Below are 17,777 nucleotides of genomic sequence, written 5' to 3' on the forward strand. Positions count from 1 at the left end.
CAATAGACCTCCTCTCGCGACCCCACCACCTCCCTCTTCTAACTCCCAGCCCCACCCCCAAGCGCAGCACCCAGGAGCGCGGACCCTGCGACTTTAAGGGCCGGCAGAAGCCGAGCCGGGCGGTGATTGGTGGTTTATTCTAACGGGTGGAGGATGAGCTCATCGGCAGCCAATGGCCGGGCCGCACCGGGATAGACCCCCGCACCTGACCGGAGGGCCGCAGGCAGCGGCCGGCCGAGCGCACTCGCCGGCTGGGCTGAAGGGGCGGTGGCCATCGGGGAGACCGGGCCCCGCGGACCGGGCGCCTGGCTCGGGCAGGTACGGTGTTTTCCCGCTCCTCCATCCTCCCAGGCGACGAGGCCCCTTCCTCCCACCTCCTCAGCCCAGCCTTCCTCGGCCGTCCCTGGGGGACCGTGCACCCTCCGTGCCGGGGACTCGCGGGCTGCACGTGCGGGTTGCGGTGCCCAAGCGTGGACTTGCGGCTCGGAAGGCGGGACCCGGCCCGGTAGGGCCTGACCCGGGCAGCACAGCCCCATCGGCCTTGGTGCCCCCAGAGCACAGGCCTCAGAGCAGAATGTCCCCTGAGCTAGGCGGGGCGGGGACCGGTGGCCTCCCTCATCCTCCCGGCTGCATCCTGGCCAGGGACCAGCTCCTCGCTGTCGGGGGCAGGGCGGGGGGGTGTGGGTTTCCTACCCCCCCCTCCGTGCATCCTGTTTTCGTCTCTCTCTCTGAACAGAGGCCAAACAGACCTGGGCTTGGAAGTTCCCTGTTGGCCCTTTCCCAGTGACACCTGAGGGCAAAGGTGGCAGAGAGGCTACAGGAAGGGGCAGAGGCTGCATGGCTGCCCTCTCTCTGAGACTCTCTGCTTCTGCCGCAGCCTCTGCTCTTATCCTTTGCCCATCTGTGACACACATTGATGAGGGAGGAGCTACTGTCAGGCTCTTGGAAGCCACATGGCTTAGTGGCTTTCCCAGACAAGGGCCAGGCGGTCAAAGCCATCCCCTCCATAGGCGGGTCACCCTGCCCTTCCTGCCCTTTATCAGCAAACTCCATCTATAGTGGCACCAAATCTGCCACTCAGTTATCTACCCATGGACTTCAAGGCTGGGCTCTATACCCAGCTCTCTGCTGGTTCCTGGAGGGTCCTCACTCACTGGCCACACTGACCTCAGGACCAAGAGAAACAAAACAAAGAACACACAGTCCATCTTGTCCTGGGAGAGGTGTCACTGAGCTGAACCAAAGGGCAAATGAGATTTCCATAGGGGCACAGGGAGTGTCTGTGACGGACAATAATGATAGCTAGTGGGGAACAGTGTGAGGAACTGCCTTTGAGCTCAGAATGTGTGGACTCCACTTGTTTAACACGTGCTACACACCAGATTTGCTCTGTGGAGGTCCCATGAAGGCAGCTCTGGGTCACAGATAACCTCAACCTTCTCCGGTGCTCAACATATAATATATGCTTAAGAAATATTTGTTGAGCTGAATTTTTAAAATACGTATATTTTTTTATTCCAGGGATTGAACCCAGGGGTGCTTAACCACTGAGTCACATCCCTAGCCCTTTTTATTTTTTTGAGTCAGAGTCTTGCTAAGTTGTTGAGGCTGACTTTGAACTTGTGATTCTCCCACCTCAGCCTCCCAAGCTGCTGGGGTTACAGACAGATGCCACGTGCCCAGCCTTTTGAACTGAATTTGAATGGAAAAGAAAAAAAAGCTGTGTTATTCCATCATTATCACCACTTGGGGAGGATCTGGCTCACTGGGGGGGGGGGGGAACTTATGCACATTAGCTCTCATCCTTCTGGCTTTTGGAGGTGAATAGTAGTGTCACTCCCAGCTAGGTCCTCCCCAATGCATTTGCAAATTCCAGATCCCAGCTGCAAGGCAGCCATGAGTCTGGTGGCCTTTGAATGCCTGCCTGGCCCAGGTCTGGAGCCTGAGCCCTGTTCGAGAGCACGATCCCAGGCCTGTGTATACCTAGAGCAGATTCGCAACAGGGTGGCTGTGGGAGCACCTGACATGACCAAGCGTGACTACCTGGTGGATGCGGCCACGCAGATCCGGCTGGCCCTGGAGCGTGATGTTAGTGAGGACTACGAGGCAGCCTTCAACCACTACCAGAACGGTGTGGACGTGCTGCTCCGCGGTGTGCATGGTGAGGGGGGGTCTGGGCAGCGACAGGGCATGGGAAGGGAAGGGCCAGAACAGGGCTTGCCCTGTCATGCATCTGTCCTGTTCTTTGTTCCTCTGCTGTTTGGCAGGGCACTGTGCTAGCCCTGCAGGGTGTCTGTGATGGACAATAATGATAGCTAGCATCTATTAAGCTGTTCCTCTGCACCAGGCTCCCTTCTAAGGGTTCTACCTGTATTTAACCTCACAGTAATAGAAATGATCATATTGGTTGTTGCATATAATTATGAATATGTAGGAATGTTTTCCTTTCTTCTTATCTTTTTTTTTTTTTTGAGATGGGGTCTTGCTGAGATGGGGGTCTTGCCCAGGCTGGTCTTGAATTCCTGGGCTCAAGAGCCTTCCTCCCACCTCAGCTGCCAGAGTAGCTTGAACTATAGACATTTGCAGCCAGGCCCCACAGGAACTTTTTTTTAGACTCATTTTCCAGATGAGAAAACTGAGTCATGAGCAATTAAATAGCTTGCTCAAGATTCCACCACTCCCAGGGGGCACAGCTGGGGTGGAAGCAGTTTTGGCTGCCAAGGCTGTGTGCTTGGCTTAGCATACTTGGCCACCCCTGGGTCTGAGTGGGTTGCTGCCCCCTGGAGCTTGCACTCCAGGGTCATGTGTGGCTAAGAGTTGATAATGGCCAATTAGTGGGAAGAACAATAAGGAGGAAGTGTGAGAGGATCGGGAAACAGGCCAGATGGGGCTAATGGGGGGCATTTTCTAGAAATGCTGAAGAACAGCAGGGAGGCCCAAGGTGTTCCAGAGGGAGGGCCTGGAGAGAGAGAGGCCTGCTCAGGGCAGAGTACTGGGAGAAAGGCTAGTGCTGCGGCCAGTTTGAGACCCCTGAGGGCCTGTGAACAGGCCACAGGCAGGAGTTGCCCCCACTCAGCCTTCCTATGCTCTTGCTAAAGAGGCCCCTCCAAGCCTGGGCTTTGGGCCTGTCTATGGAATTCTGATCTGGTCTCCACCCTGATGCCCTTTCACACTGGACCTCAGAGATGGAGGGTGCAGTGCTCTCCAGGAACTTCATCTCCACTCTGAATAAATGGACATGGGATCCCCACCCTGACCCTTTCCATGGAGTGATGGTGGCCAGAGAGGTGGTGGGTGCCAACTGTAAAGTATAGCTGGCTAACTGTGCCATCTTCCTCCTCCTCCTCCTCCTCACTTGGGGGTCAGCAGATCTGGGAAATAGGAGCCATCTGCTATGGAGGGTGAAGGGTGGGCAGCTGAAGCTGGGGGAGGGCCAGGGGTGGGAGACAGGGCCAGTCCCTGTGACCCTCGTTTCCCTACAGTGGATCCCAACAAGGAGCGACGCGAGGCAGTAAAACTAAAAGTCACAAAATACCTGCGGCGGGCTGAGGAGATCTTCAACTGCCACCTGCAGCGGACACTGGGCAGTGGAGCCAGTCCCAACACGGTTTGGAGACCCTCCCCAGGCCCCTTATCGGGGGAGGGCCCTGAGGGAGAGAGCTGAGGCCCAGAGTTGGCCAGCCTGTGGTGCCAGAGCTGCCTCTCCTGTGCTCGGGCTTCCTCCATCCCCCACACCCTCACAGCTCATTCATTCTCAGGCACTCACTGAATCATCCGTAGTCCAGTCTCGCGCTGTCACAGAGGACTTTACAGACACAGCCACCCCAGCTTGCATAGGGCTGCATTCACGTGCTCACATGTATGGAGCCTCTGGCCTGTTTCTCTTATGAATGAGCAGGCTCCTGGTCTCTGGAGCACACATAAACACATGAATGCAAACGTACACATGTCTGCCCAGGGCTCCCCATGTGGCTTTTGCTAAACCCGTGGGTACTTGATCAGGGTTTGAAATGCATGCACAGTTCCCATGCCTACTTGTGTGCACAGGCAAACGCGTCCACCAACTAGGCTGACTGGATCTTGCAGGCTGCCTTAACCCAAGGCAGATGGCTTGGTCTTCAAACCATGTTCCCTTAACCCACACGTGCCCAGGTTATTTCCCATCCCTTACCCTGAAGCATCTGTGGATGGGGCTTATGAGAGACTTCCGAAACCCTGAGAACTTTGGGAGGCTTGGAGGGCAAGGCAGAAGCTGAGCCAAATGGTCAGCCTGGCCACCCTGGACCAATGTGGGCCCCCACGAGTCAAGGCCAGCTTGTTAACTCAGCCTGTCCCTGTGAGGTGGGGTCTGCCTGGACTCTGGTCCTACTCACTGTGGTACCCACTGCTCTCCCAGCTGCCAGGAATCCCTGAGGCAAGTCAACCCTGAGCCCACATGTGCCTGTCTCCCTCCTCCACAGGGATTCAGCAGCTTGAGGCTCCGGCCCATCCGCACACTGAGCACTGCCCTGGAGCAGCTGAGGGGCTGCAGGGTGGTTGGGGTCATCGACAAGGTGAGTGGATGCCCAAGGAGTGGGAGGGAGACACGGGTGTAGGTGCCATCCAGGGTGGCAGAGGGATAGGTGGGTAGGACGGCCGTGGGTCTGAAGTGCCGCCTGACTCCTCCAGGGGCTGGTGGACAGGGTCAGAGGAGAGAGCAGCTGAGTCCAGGGGCCCCTTCTTTCCCACTCTCACGCTCCAATCAGGTCCTGAAGACGGTAACGGGGGAAGGAGGAGAGGCAGCCAGCACCCTCTCCACAGTGCTCTGACCCAGACACAGAAAGCCAGCAGAGGCCACAGGGAGAAGCTGCTCAGAGCACAAGACAGGCACTTGTGACCTGCCCACTCCCACTCCTCACAGACACCCACCTACTCTCACTGTGCACCCCAGGGGTGCAGCCCACCACACACAGCTGAACACTCCCTGTGACTGGAACGTGCTCATGCAAAGCTCTTCAGCAGAGGACCAAGTGGGCCTGCCTTGTCCAGGGCCTGGGAACTCTTCCCTTTTCTTCTGGCACCCCCACCATCATCTGAATTTCCTTAATTCAGGGCAGACAGGAAGACAGGAGATGACATCTCAACCCTCACTCAGGGCATTCATTATTAAAGTGGGGAATCAGAGGGGCAAACATGTCAAATGAGAGCTGAGCCAGTCAGATTCCCCTCTGTCCTCCATCCAGGGCTCCCTGAGTATCCCTAAAACAATTTTTTCTCAGACTGGCCATTTATCAGAATCACTTGGAAAATACAGATGCCTGGACCCCACCCCACATCTGTGGTGTTAGAGGTTGAACCCAGAGCTGAACCCAAGACTCTGCAACTTAAAACACTTGTTGGATGATTTTGGTGATTCTGGGTTTATAGAGAACAGACCGGTGTGGGTTTCCCCCCATGCAACAGGTTGGCATGGCTGCTGATGGGAGGAGGGGTTTTGGGGAGCAGACCCCTGCCTGGCAATGCACAAGGTGACCACAGGCAAGTCCCTCAGTGCTCTGAGCTTTGGATTCCTCATCTGTAAAGTGGGGTGGGAATTCTCTCCACAAAGGATGATCTGGGAAGGAAAATGAAATCATTTTGGGGAAAGGCCTGGCACATGCAAATATATTCCATGCATGTCTGATGGCTCCCAGTGCAAGTGACATGAGCGAGTGAAGAGGCACAGGCTCCCAGCCCCAGGCTTTGCTACAGCTGCTTCTCCTAGGTCCCTGGAACAGACCCCAGACTGTCACCAAAGGCCCAGCCAGCTTCCATCTGCCAGTCCCCCTCTGCCTGCACTATCTCAGTGGACGCAGCCCCAGCCTGACCTTGACCAAGCACAGCCACTCCCATGGATAGGCTGGGGAGGCGACCATTTCCCACTAAACCATAGGTGTTATGATGAAGGGTGTTCCAAGTTAAATAAGTTTGAGAAACAGTGAGTTAAGGTTCCATTACTTTTTTTTTGGGGGGGGGGATGATAGGAGTTCTCTGAGCTTTTAGGATTCAAATGTATACTTGGAGTCTTGGAGACTCCAGGAGGGAGGCGTGTGACACAGCATCCCTCAAATTTGTTTAACTCCAGCACGACTCTGAGGGCTGTGCAGATTGAAAGCACAAATTAAGGCCAGACCTAACCATGCTGTCTCCAGGTCGCCCTCTTTCTTTGTGTCCCTTTCGTGCACACTCAGTTTATGGATTCAGCTCCCTCCTGAGACCCTGCTTACTTTTCCTGTGTCATACCCAAGACAGGAACAGCACTTTCCCCAAATTAGGAAAGGTGTTAGGGCCACTGGGCCCATTCCATAGCTCTGCCCAGGCAGATCTGGGTGGCAACGCAGTGCCAGCCCAAGGCAGCTGCAGGCCTAGGAAGGCAGCAAAGATGCCCTGAAGGTGTCTAGTTTTTTTTTTTTTTTTTTTTTGGGGGGGGGTCCCTAGGGGCTGAAGAGAAGCTGGCAGGGGTAGGGGGAGCAGGGAGCAGGGAGGTGCGTGGGCCAGGGTTTGTGTAGACAGCCAGGACACCCAAGGGTTCATCTTCAAGGAACCTGGGGACCAGGGAGATGTCACTCAGTTTTTGCTGAGCTTCTTCCAGAAGCCAGCCTCTGAGTCAGGCATGAAGAAGAAAAATGTTATTAAAGTCACTTCTTGCTTTATTTGGCTCAAACACAGGGGTGTTTTTGTTTTTGATTGTCACCAACATTTTAAACGTGCAGATTTCAAATAAGAAATCCAGATTTCTGGCTTCTCCTGAAAAAAATCAAAATACTTGGAAATTCAGGGTTTGCATTCCCACCTGGTTGGAGAAGCTGAGCACTTCAAGGGGGTGCAGGCCCTCCTATTCGTCTTGTCCCCTTCCGCGCCCCCCCCCCCCACTTTCACATACTCAGTGGGCCTTTGAGTTGGAGAACCTATTTGAATCTTTTGGATTGTTTGCTCCGTTCAAGATTCCTCCTAGGACTTAGATTCGGGCATCTTTAAAGAGAGGGTTTATTGTGTTTCACCAAAGTTTTAATCATCTCTGTGTCCCAAAAAACTCAGTAGGGTTTTTTTCTAAAAAGAAAAAAAGTCATCTTTTAAGAAAAGTAAGAAGAGGCACCCCAAACTGCCTTCCATCTTTCCAGTTATCAGACTCACCTGACATTCGTTGTCATGGCATGTTGTCATTTCCAGTGCTGTGGCAAGAGGTCCTCACAGTTGCTGTTCAGTATAGAAGCCATTAGCCACATAACACAATTTACGTTAATAGTAATTAAAATCAAGTATTCTGTCTTAATGGCACTAGCCACATTTCCAGGGCTAACTGGTCACATAAAGCTAATGGCTTCGACACTGGACAGTGCAGATATACAATATTTCTACCATGGCAGGAAATTCTATCGAACTTGTTGCATCATAATAATTGTCTGACAGAGAATGAAACTGAGGTTCATGGAAGTTGAGTACTAACTAGATAGTACTCGGTCCCTCAGGCCACTAAGCAAAAGAAGAAGGGGATTTTTTTGTTTGGTTGCATTAATGGGAAAATGCCCTCTTTGCTGCCCTTTAGAATATAATGAAAGAGAAAGGAGTTTAAAACTGGAAAAAAACAAGTCAAAACTTACTGCTATCTAACTCCAAATAATTGCTGTTAATGTTTTGGCCTAATTCTTTCTAGATAAATAGTTAGGCTTTGATTTTTTTTTTTTTTTTTTAACACAAAATCTTTCAATGTGTGTGTAAAGCGGCCATTCTGGCTTTGCCTTCACTGATGGTTTTTTGGACAGTAAATCAAGAGGGCCTTGCCCAGGACAAGGTGGTGGGGAATCCCACTTGGCATGGGATGGTGGGGAATTATCCGGGGTGTTGGTACTTGTGGGAAACTCTGTTCTCTGAAATGACCCCAGAACTTTCTGCCTTTCTTTTTCAAGCATTGCACAAGTTTGGTCAAGGAGCCAAAACCAGGGTTCTGTCTCTGGCTGCTGAAGGGGAGACCTCTGGTGGTCAAAGGGACACCTCCCAGGCGAAGGGCTGGCACTAGTCTGCTACTTTCTTTTTACTAATAGTAGGGAAAATGAGTCCCAAAGGGAAGGAATTTGCCATGGTCACCTAGTCATGCCCCCCGCTGTAGTGAGGTCTTCAGGACTCTGGGATCAGCCTGCCCTGAGTCAAATCCTGACTGCTACTTTTTAGCGGTGGGACCATAGGTGGGCAATATCACCTTTCTGAACCTCAATTTCTTCATCAATAAAATGGGCCACTAGTAACTGTCACCTGGTAGGTTGTGGGAATAAAGTAACCTGTGACAAGTACCTAGCACAGAGTGAACTCTTCATAGCCAATATAGATTTCTTCTACAATGTCTTTTGATAATTGCTATGGATTATGAGGGTTTGTACTTCGATTGACTGCTTTAATCAAACCCCCTAATGACCCTCTGGAGGAGGAACTGCTATGAACCCACTTTGCAGTTAAGAGCAAGGTTAAGAGAGGCTACATGATTGGCAACCCTGATAAACGCCATTCTTGCAGTCTGTGCAATCCCAGAGGCTTGCCCATGTGAGGCTTCATCAAGCCCATGATGCAGAGAAGGCGGATATTTGTAATTCCGTTTGGTGGTAGAAAACATTGCCTCACTTGTCCAATATGTAGATGCGCAATGCACTTTCCCCTACCCTAATCCTGGCTGCATTGTCACCACTGTCTGGCCTTAGGGTCTGGTTCCCACTCATCATCATGGCCAAGGAGTCACAACACCAGGGTGCTGTCTTGCCTCCACATGCCCCTTTATCAAGGCTGAACCCTCTGCCTTCTTGTCCTGACACATCCATGTGCCCCCTCCTACAGCTGGGCCCACCCAGTTGAATCAATGACCCAACTCCAAACAAGGTGTGGACCAGCAGATGGGCTGAATGCTACCTGTAACCCAAACTAACACCAGGAGGGGCTGCTTTCTGAAGACAGCCTCCAGAGAGAGATTTATTCATTCAGGCTGGCCTTGAACTTCTAGGCTTAAGCAACTTTCCTGCTGCAGGCTCCTGTGTAGCTGTAAGGCACAACCACACCTGGCTTAAAGAACTTTTTTTCCTTCTTTTTTTGGTACCGGGGATTGAACTCTGGGATGCTCAACCACTGAGCCACATTCCTAGCCCTTTTTTTTTTTTTTTTTGTATTTTACTTAAAGACAGGATCTCACTGAGCTGCTGAGTGCCTCGCTTTTGCTTAGTGCCTCACTTTTGCTTAGCGCCTCGCCACACACACACACCCTCGAGGTACATGAATTGTCATGTACCTTGACCAGTGCCTCCTGGACTTTGGCAGGTGCAGCTGGTCCAGGACCTACTCCTGGCTAGAGAACTTTATTTTTTATAAAAGGAGGTGCAGAAGGTCAGGGGGAGAGACCCCAAGAAGATTGCCAAGCCCAGGCATAGTTCAGCCCACATGACCTGGAGCTGTACACTCAGAGCCTCAGCTTCCTCACTTGTAAAACAAGGATCAGAGGAAGTGAGTGAGGTCCCTTCTGGCTGTGACACCTTCAGACCCTGCAGAATGGTGGGCTCTGGGTGAAGTCTAAGTGAAGGGTTGATCTCCTTATGTGAGGCCTGGCCAACCATGGGCAAGAAGGGGGAGAGAAGTTCTTCTCACATCAAAGTCCTCCCAGCCCCAGCAGCTGGTACTGGGGCCACTCACCAGGCATGTGTGAAGTACCCACTCCATTCCTGTGCTGTGCTTGGCTCTGGGAATACAAAGCTAGATAGTGTGGTCCCTGCCCTCGGGAGCTCAGAGTCCAGGGAGCAAATATGTAATGAGACACGGTATGACAAGGCTTCCCCGAGGGTGAGCACAGAATGCACTGTTGATGGACTAGGAGCCCCAGATGCTGGAGGAGGTAGCCCCAGAGCTGAGATCTAGCAGGGTAGAACAGAACAAGGTTTAGAGGTGGAGGACATCTCTGAGCCACCAAAGCCTGCCCTCCCTGCCCTTCCCTGGAGGATCAGCTTGGTGGAGAAGCCTGGTGGTGGTGGGGGGGGGGCAAAGAGCCCCAGGAATTGTCATGTACCTTGACCAGTGCCTCCTGGACTTTGGCAGGTACAGCTGGTCCAGGACCCAGCAACTGGAGGGACCTTCGTGGTGAAGGTAGGTGCTGCCCAGCTCCCGCCATGCTGCATTCCCCTTGGGACTTCCTCAGAGTTCTTGAAACCCCTTCCTTCTGGGGAACCCCATCCTCAGAATGTGCATCAGGAGCCCATGCTCCCTCCAAATCTAAAAGCTGCTTATTTTGCCCCTGAACATGGCCCCTGCCTCCTAACCAGACACACACGCGTGCGCGCACACACACACACCCAGACACACACACACACACACACCCTCACCTTGGCCAGGAGGGTGGAGGACCTGATTCCTGGGGAAAGAAGGGGAAGCCAGGTCAGAAACTGGGGAGGCATTTGCTCCTCAGAGTTGCTCCCATTTCTCATCTGGGTTCCCCTGAAGCAAGGGCTAAGATGATCCCTAAAAGTGGCAGCCTCTGACCAGTCCCAGCTGACCTGCCCACCCTACTCCCTCCCCAGAGCCTGCCCAGGTGCCACATGGTGAACCGGGAGCGGCTGACCATAATCCCGCATGGAGTGCCCTACATGACAAAGCTGCTACGGTATTCCGTGAGTGAGGACTCCATCTTCTTGCACTTGGAACATGTACAAGGTAAGGGGGCCCCTCAGCAGCTTGGGCCTTTGGTATTGTTGACACCTACCCCCTTAAAATACTGAGCCCTGGGGAGGGTTGTGGCTTTCACTAGATGCACAGTAGAGATCAGGGATCCAGCCTTTCTGGAGATTGGTGGCAGGACCTGGCACCAGGCACATCTGGTGCCAGAGGGGCTGGGAGGATGTCTGCATGTAAGCAGATGAGACAGCATTCATACACTGTCTCCTTGGTCACCATTTCCTCTTGTCTTGGCACTTCTCATTTTTCTGGTTGGTGCCCGTCTCTCAGAATGGCCACACAGGATGGTGGTGACTGAAGCCTTAAGGACAGGAACTGAGCCATGTAACTGATATTTATTGATGATTATAGTGATTTTTAAAAAATGAGGTACATCCTTGAGTCATGACATAGAGCAGTCATGGATTCCTGCCTGGTCTTTGACTGTCGTTACATAAGTCTTCCTATGAAAAACGAAAAAAAAAATTAGAATATGTTGAACATTGGTGAACCCACCACGCAGAACAAGGCCATCAACAATAAATACAGCAGTCTTGGGGTTCAGCACCTATGCTATGCAGGCTGGGAGGCTGGGCCTTCGAGGCTGAGTGGCAGGCAGGGGCAGAGGTGAAGAGGTTGAACAGGGAAGGAGCCCAGACAGGTGGAGGTCCACACCCAGCATGGAGGGGAGGCGGGAGTAAGACCAGACCCGGTGTCCATGCCCTTCTTCTCCCTTCCCACGCTCACTGCTCCCTCTGCCTGGCCCAGGAGGCACTCTCTGGTCCCACCTGCTCTCCCAGACGTGCCCCCAACATTCTGGGCTCAGGTCTGGCTCCACCCAGGAGAAGGTGAAGGCCCAGCTCAACACCAGCCACAGCCTCAGTCTCCTGACCCCAGCACAGCTCCCCCCAGGCCACACCCTCAGGCAGGCCAGCATCCCTCCAGAACCTTCTTGGACTTCTCAGAGCCTTCCCGCCGCCAAGGAGGCCCCCTCCCTCAGACCCCAGAGAGAAGCAGAAAGTGAATCCACAGGCAAGACCAGCACTTCCTGCTCCTTGGACCTAACAAAAGCCCCCAGTGGCTTGAACCTGCAAGCCAGGCGGGCTGGCCAGAGGTCAGACCCTGGGCCCCCTTGGGGGATCCCTTGGGTTCGCAAGGGGGCTGGCCGGGTGCTGGGGGGCTGTGGCCTAGGCAGAGGTCAGAGCCACCCATCAGAGGGCAGGGCCAGCCTAGGGGGCAGTGGGGCTGTCTGGAGCGTGAAGGAGGAGAAGGTGAAGCAGTGGGCAGCTGAGATGTTGGTGGCACTGGAAGCACTACACGAGCAGGGGGTGCTGTGCCAGGACCTCAACCCCAGGAACCTGCTCCTGGACCAGGCAGGTAGGAGGCCCAGTCTCACTACCCCTGCCCTTCTCAGGTGGGATGCCCCCAGGGTCAAGGTGACCTCTTAAGTTATGTGCCACTTTCCCCTACTTCCATCCAGCCTTTCATTGGACTCTGATGGAGTCTGGCTTGCCTTTGTCCCCATGAGACTCGGGTAGCAGCTCCCAGGAACATCCTGTGAGCCTCTGGGTCTTAGGGGCTGTGCTCTTGGGGAGACTGTCCAGCATGGCAACCTTTGGTTCCCACCATGTGACTGTGTTGGGGGAAACCCTGGAACCACCTCCCCCATGCCAGCTGCTTGGTGACGGTACCCTCAACCATTGTCCCCTGTCGTTCCTTCCTATTCACACTGGACATGAAGGTCACATCCGGCTCACATATTTTGGCCAGTGGTCAGAAGTGGAGCCCCAGTGCTGCCGGGAGGCTGCAGAGCTCCTGTACAGTGCCCCAGGCAAGAAGGCAGGGGGTGGGGCTTGGCCTCTGGTACTTCTGTGTGGGCTGATTCTGGGGGCTAAGGATGACAGAGGGGATGGACAATATGTGGTAGGATGAGAAGAATGGAGAGGGCCCTTTTGAGTGAGGCAGGGATGTGTGTGTTCCTGTTCCTGCAGAGGTGGGTGGGATTTCTGAGCTGACAGAAGCCTGTGACTGGTGGAGCTTTGGGTCGCTGCTGTATGAACTGCTGACAGGAAAGGTGAGTAGCTGGCAGGGTGTGGAGCCCTGGTGGGTACTGCTGCGCCCAGTCATTCAGTGACTGGGCAGAGGCTGCATGGTTCTCTAAGATCTGGCCATGGGGCTGAAAATCCTGCCACCCCTGCAGGCCACCAGGGATATAGGAAGACACTTCCACCAGGCCATGGGCACACAGCACCCCACTGCACTAGCAGCTATAGCAAATGAGATGGTCAGCTTCTATGAGTGTTAAGTTGGGACAGTTAGGGAAGGCTTCTGGAAGAGAAACCAGGCTAAGGTTTGAAGAGAGGGTGGAATTTGACAACCCTCCTTCCCTGGATCATCCCGAGCTTCCTCTGCCCACTGCTGGCTCCTCCTACCTATGCCCTTAGGGGCTTCTGCCCCAGATCTAAATGGGAGGATGAGGAAGGGAGGAGGCAGGCCTTTCATCTAGGGCAGTAGCTGCCCTGTCTTGTTTGGGTTAGCCAGGAGCTCAAGGTTCCCCTACAACCCTCTTGCTCAGGATGATGACTGCCCTTTGTCCTCCCCTGGGATGAGCTCAGCACCACATCTGGGGCCCATTAAGAAAAAAGCAAGGAAAGCAAGGGAGAGGCCAAACTGCATCTGAGCAGGAAACAGCTGGAATGGATGCAGTGTGACCTGAAGTCCAGACCTGACCTCCTGGCTCCCTCCTGTTTTTGTCCCCTATCTGGGGGCCTCTGAGAGTCCTGGCTGCAAATATTCACCCCCCCCCCCCACCACCAATCCAGCACTCCTAGTCTCCCACCACCTCTACAGGCTAGGGTTCCTGGTCTTCATCCTGGAGCTCCTAGCAGCTAACCCTTACCTCCAAACAGACCCCCTCTGCTCTCCAAAGCTGCACCTTTGGGCATGGAGAAGTAAGTCTATGTCACCACACCCTGCATAGCATACAATTCTTACCTTGGGCCTGGAGGCAACAAGACATGGTCAGCTGTCAGATGAGTAGCCCATGGAGGCTTTTCTCTGTAAGGAGACAAGTCCCAGAGCCATTCCTAATAGTATGTCTGTCCCAATTGCCACCCGAGATGGGTACTTGTAGGAAGCTTGCAGCCAGAGGGACCTGGGTTCAACCCTGAACTCAGCACAAGTCCCTTTTCCTCTGAGCCTGCTTCTTGTCTTTAATGATAAGGTATGTCAGGGATCCAGAACAGGGTCTGGCACCTAGTAGATCCTGAGCAAAAGGCAACTCTCAATGTCATCATTATCATCATCCCTATGGAATGTGACATGAGGGTGGGAGTGGGTTCCTGGCTGCCACTGGAGTGTAGACTTTCCTGGGGCTGCCTCCTCAGAGGTCCTCCTTTTGTCCTTCCAGGCACTGTCACAGAGCCACCCCTCAGGATTCCAGGCTCATACCCAGCTCCATCTGCCTGAGTGGCTCAGTCCCTCAGCAGCCTCCCTGCTGACTGAGGTGAGGTGCAGCCCAACCTAGAGGTGGGTGGGTTCTTGGCCTATGGTTAAAGACTGGTGGCATAGCATCCCACAACTATGTGTGACACATGTGTGTTGTGTGGGTAGGAAGGGCAATACATAGAAATCTTAAACATTGGTGACCAACTGCCACCAATGACCGCCCATACCCTCTGGGGAAAACAGGGTTTACAGGCAGGGCTAGCAGGGAGTGAGCCACCTAGGGCCGTGGTGAGACCTTAGGGGTGGGCCCCTGCCTCAGTGGTGGGGGCGGGGAAGGCCTGTCAGAGTACTGACCCCTGGTCTCTCCCAGCAGCTGCTACAGTTCGATCCCACACAGCGCCTGGGTGCTGCAGGAGGTGGAATCAGCAAACTCAAGTCCCACCCCTTTTTCAGTACTATCCAGTGGAATAGACTGGTGGGGTAATGGGGTGAAGTGGGTGGTGGAAGCAGCTGCCCAGGTCTGGATGTCCTGCCTGCCTGTCAGAGCTGGCCCCTCTAATCAGTGGGCTGCAGGTGAAGAATGTGGGGTAGCTGTCTTTCCTGCCCAGCTCCCTACATGGGCCTCAGGAACAATTATCACCACTGCCCCAAAAGGGCCAGCCCCTGAAGAAGCTGCAGAAGGGCAGCAAGGCTTCCCCTGCTAATATGCAGCTTGACCAGCCTTCCACCCATCAGCCAGCAGACACATGTTGAGTACACCCTATACCCTAACATGGACCTACCACCTTAAAGGGCACCTTCTGTGGTACTGGCTTTGAACTATGGACCACCTGCTGAGCCCACAGGAGGTTTTGTGATATATTCCTTCACTACCATGCTGTGCCTGACTTGGGACATCTCTGGAAACTCCTCCCAGGATACAGATCCACTGGCTGCTCGGTAGACCCAAACCAGGGCACTCCCTGGCTGTCTTCTTAGTCATGCAGCAAGCAGCTACTAGTTGCTCCCATCAGAAGCTGTTCCCATAGGGGTAGGGAGAGTGGGAAGCAGGGGAGAAGGTGCAGAACTGGATTATCCACTCTTCACTCCTGTCCAGGACCCTTATCTGGTGATTTCAGACTTGGGAGAGCAAAAGGGAGGGGAGAAACTAAGAAGATAAGGCAGAATGGGATGGGAACAGGTGACACAGTTTGCCACTTAGATCAAATTTGAAAACAATAAAGAGCTTTTTTAGCTGGGAATAGTGGCATGTACCTATCATTCGAGTGACTCAGGAATCTGAGGCAGGAGGATTATAGTTCAAGGCCAGCCTGGCCAACACCGTCTCAAAAAAAGCAGTGTGGGGGGGGTGGGGTGAAGAGGCTTGAGATGTGGCCCAGTATTTTGTAGAGCACTCGCTGGGTTCAATCCCTAGTACAAGAACAACAAACAAAACAAAAACTTCTCCAGCTGCCAGCTGGCCCACCTAGCAGGGGAACCCGTCCCAGGTTCCAAGAGGGGCTGAAACAGCTAAGACAGGTGTGCCTATGAGGATTCCCTTCTCAGGCACTGGATCTATTTACCATACTGCATTTTGGTTGAGGTTCTACTCAATTCACTGCCCACTGTGACTTCATTTCTGTTTGAGTAAGAAACCATGAAACACATTAAATTATTACTCACTTTTAGCCAGAAGCAAGATGTTTCTAGTCTCTGAAGAACTGGGTAAGTGGGCACCTCAAAAGAGCCCAGGTATGAAGGTCCTTCTCACACCCCACCAACTTCCACTAAACCTATGCCCTCAGCTCCTTCCTGTCAGTGTCTCCACTACCACCAGGTGGCGTCTCTGGAGGACCAACTCAGGCCAGACTTGGTGTCCTGGGGAGGTCCAAGGCTCCCCAGCTTCTCAGGAGGACTCTGGGGAAGAGGATGGGGAAAAGCAAAGCCTGTGTATGATTATCTATGGCTCATGCCCAGGCATTTGCCCACCCCCTAATAAAGCCTGCTCTTCCTACTGTGTCCTTGCATCATTAATGTAGTCAAAATACCTGCTAGAAGGGGCAGACTGCAAAGCTCAAGAATGAGCTTGGGTCCTGCTAGGAGAAGCTGCCTCAGGTCTCAGTGGAAGTGGAAGTGGCAGTGTAAGGGGCACTGGGCTCTGTGGGAAATAAGAGAGGAAGAGAAGCCTTGAAAGAGGGTCATGGTACCTGGCAGGTGAGGGGGACTAGTTTAATCTTCAGTGACCCCTCAGGAGATGGTAGCTCCTGAGAAAATTGAGACTCCAAGAAAATTGACTCTATAGCAGCAGGACCTCAGAGTTACTGTTCCTTCTGCCGCACTCCCCAGTCAGGCCAAACTACTTCCATCCACTGCTTCCTAAAGTGCAGGTCACTTCTGAAGGGTCCCTTCCTGCCAGCACACACTACACACTTGGCACTGTTAGGCCCTCAGTTTAGAATACTGTGGTCCCAGTACTAATAAGGCTTAAGGTTGATCTTTCAAAAAAAAATGTGCTTTGGTTTACTAGAAAATTAATAAAGCTTCTGGCACCAAGCCCTGGACTTGACACATAATTCTAGCTCTCCCTTTCACTGAACCATTTTTACCCACCAGCTCTAGTCCTGCCCTCTAGGACCTACTTCCTTCCTGCAACAGACCTCCACAGACTGCTGGCCTCACTATAGGCAGGATCAGCAGACAAGGACTTTGTGTGGAAAGATAAAGCTGTTTAAGCATGGACTCAATGATGCCAGTCATCAGTCTAGCACAGTTATCAGCTCTTTTCACTGACCCTCAAGGACCCGGCTCTGCGGAAACTTCCCCTCATTTGCTCATACTGACCTCATGCATCTTGGTACATGTGACAAGTCCAAGTAAAACTATAAGAGATACTGCCACAATCCATCCCAGAAATAATACAGCCCCCCAAAGTGCAGCTGTCCCCTGGTACTGTGAAGGGGGAATCACAAAGGTGAAAACTATAATTTCTTGTCAAGAGTCCAGCTAACCATGGGGCTGGGGTTGTAGCTCAGCGGCAGAGTGCTTGCCTGGCATGTATGAAGCACTGGGTTCCATACTCAGCGCCACTTAAAAATAAGTTTAAAAAAAAAAAAAAAAAAAGTACTGTATATATTTACAACTAAAAAAAAAATTTTTAATTAAAAAAAAAAAAATAAGAGTCCAGCTAGCCAGGCTTATAAGGTTCCCTAGAAGCAAGCTGGGGCACTAAGAGACTAGTGTGCTTCCCTGGCTGGCGGACTTCCACCTTCTGTCATATTAGTACAGTTTAACTTAAGTCAGAAGCATGGGACATCATGAGACCAATGCTAATGACAACCATTAATTAGTACAACTATCAGTGCTGAAGACTTACAATACCTCAGTAACCAAAAGGAGCACAGATGCAGGAACCCTGTTTGAGAACATGTGTCCTTTAATTTTCATTCAAAATCAGTTTCTTTAAATACTTTAGTTACAAGTTCTGAATGGTAAAGACAGAGTAGCAGATGCTGCAGGCACTCAGTACCGGCCCCTCCCCCCACCCCCGCCCCCGGCCTTGCTTCTTGGCTCAAGATAAAAAAGGGCACTCTGCACTAACTAATGGCCCCGGTGTCAAGTGCCAGCAGTCTCAGGCATGGATGCAGTTGGATACAAAA

The 17,777-nt window shown here is 52.8% G+C and overlaps 1 protein-coding gene and 1 long non-coding RNA gene across 4 annotated transcripts; one reads left to right on the forward strand and one right to left on the reverse strand.

The window, feature by feature from the left end:
* Positions 1-232: 232 nt before the first annotated feature.
* On the forward strand, positions 233-15,383 carry Rps6kl1 (ribosomal protein S6 kinase like 1). Of its 3 annotated transcripts, none has more exons than XM_027931590.2 (11): positions 233-318; positions 1,877-2,161; positions 3,483-3,607; positions 4,461-4,553; positions 10,084-10,131; positions 10,563-10,695; positions 11,464-12,072; positions 12,437-12,526; positions 12,687-12,769; positions 14,105-14,200; positions 14,513-15,383. In XM_027931590.2, exons 2-11 carry the CDS (start codon positions 1,897-1,899, stop codon positions 14,624-14,626), a joined length of 1,656 nt encoding a protein of 551 aa, XP_027787391.1. In that variant the 5' UTR covers positions 233-318; positions 1,877-1,896; the 3' UTR covers positions 14,627-15,383. The 3 variants fall into 3 exon arrangements, with proteins under 3 accessions (XP_027787391.1, XP_027787392.1, XP_027787393.1); XM_027931591.2 differs by having other exon boundaries at positions 14,516-15,383; XM_027931592.2 differs by having other exon boundaries at positions 240-318; positions 2,004-2,161.
* Positions 11,033-14,109, reverse strand: LOC139704670 (uncharacterized). The gene is made up of 2 exons (XR_011706552.1): positions 13,690-14,109; positions 11,033-11,159 (listed from the first exon to the last, which is right to left on the reverse strand). It is a non-coding gene; the product is annotated as an uncharacterized lncRNA (long non-coding RNA).
* Positions 15,384-17,777: the final 2,394 nt, after the last annotated feature.

Source organism: Marmota flaviventris, chromosome 2 (genome assembly GCF_047511675.1).
Source record: "Marmota flaviventris isolate mMarFla1 chromosome 2, mMarFla1.hap1, whole genome shotgun sequence".
Taxonomy (NCBI): domain Eukaryota; kingdom Metazoa; phylum Chordata; class Mammalia; order Rodentia; family Sciuridae; genus Marmota; species Marmota flaviventris.

Excerpts from the sequence above, each read along its gene's own strand:
- Rps6kl1 (XM_027931590.2), top strand. The coding sequence starts at position 1,897 with ATGAGTCTGGTGGCCTTTGAATGCCTGCCTGGCCCAGGTCTGGAGCCT. Across the intron at positions 12,770-14,104 it reads ATGAACTGCTGACAGGAAAG|GCACTGTCACAGAGCCACCC; the intron begins GTGAGTAGCTGG and ends TTGTCCTTCCAG. Across the intron at positions 14,201-14,512 it reads CAGCCTCCCTGCTGACTGAG|CAGCTGCTACAGTTCGATCC; the intron begins GTGAGGTGCAGC and ends GGTCTCTCCCAG.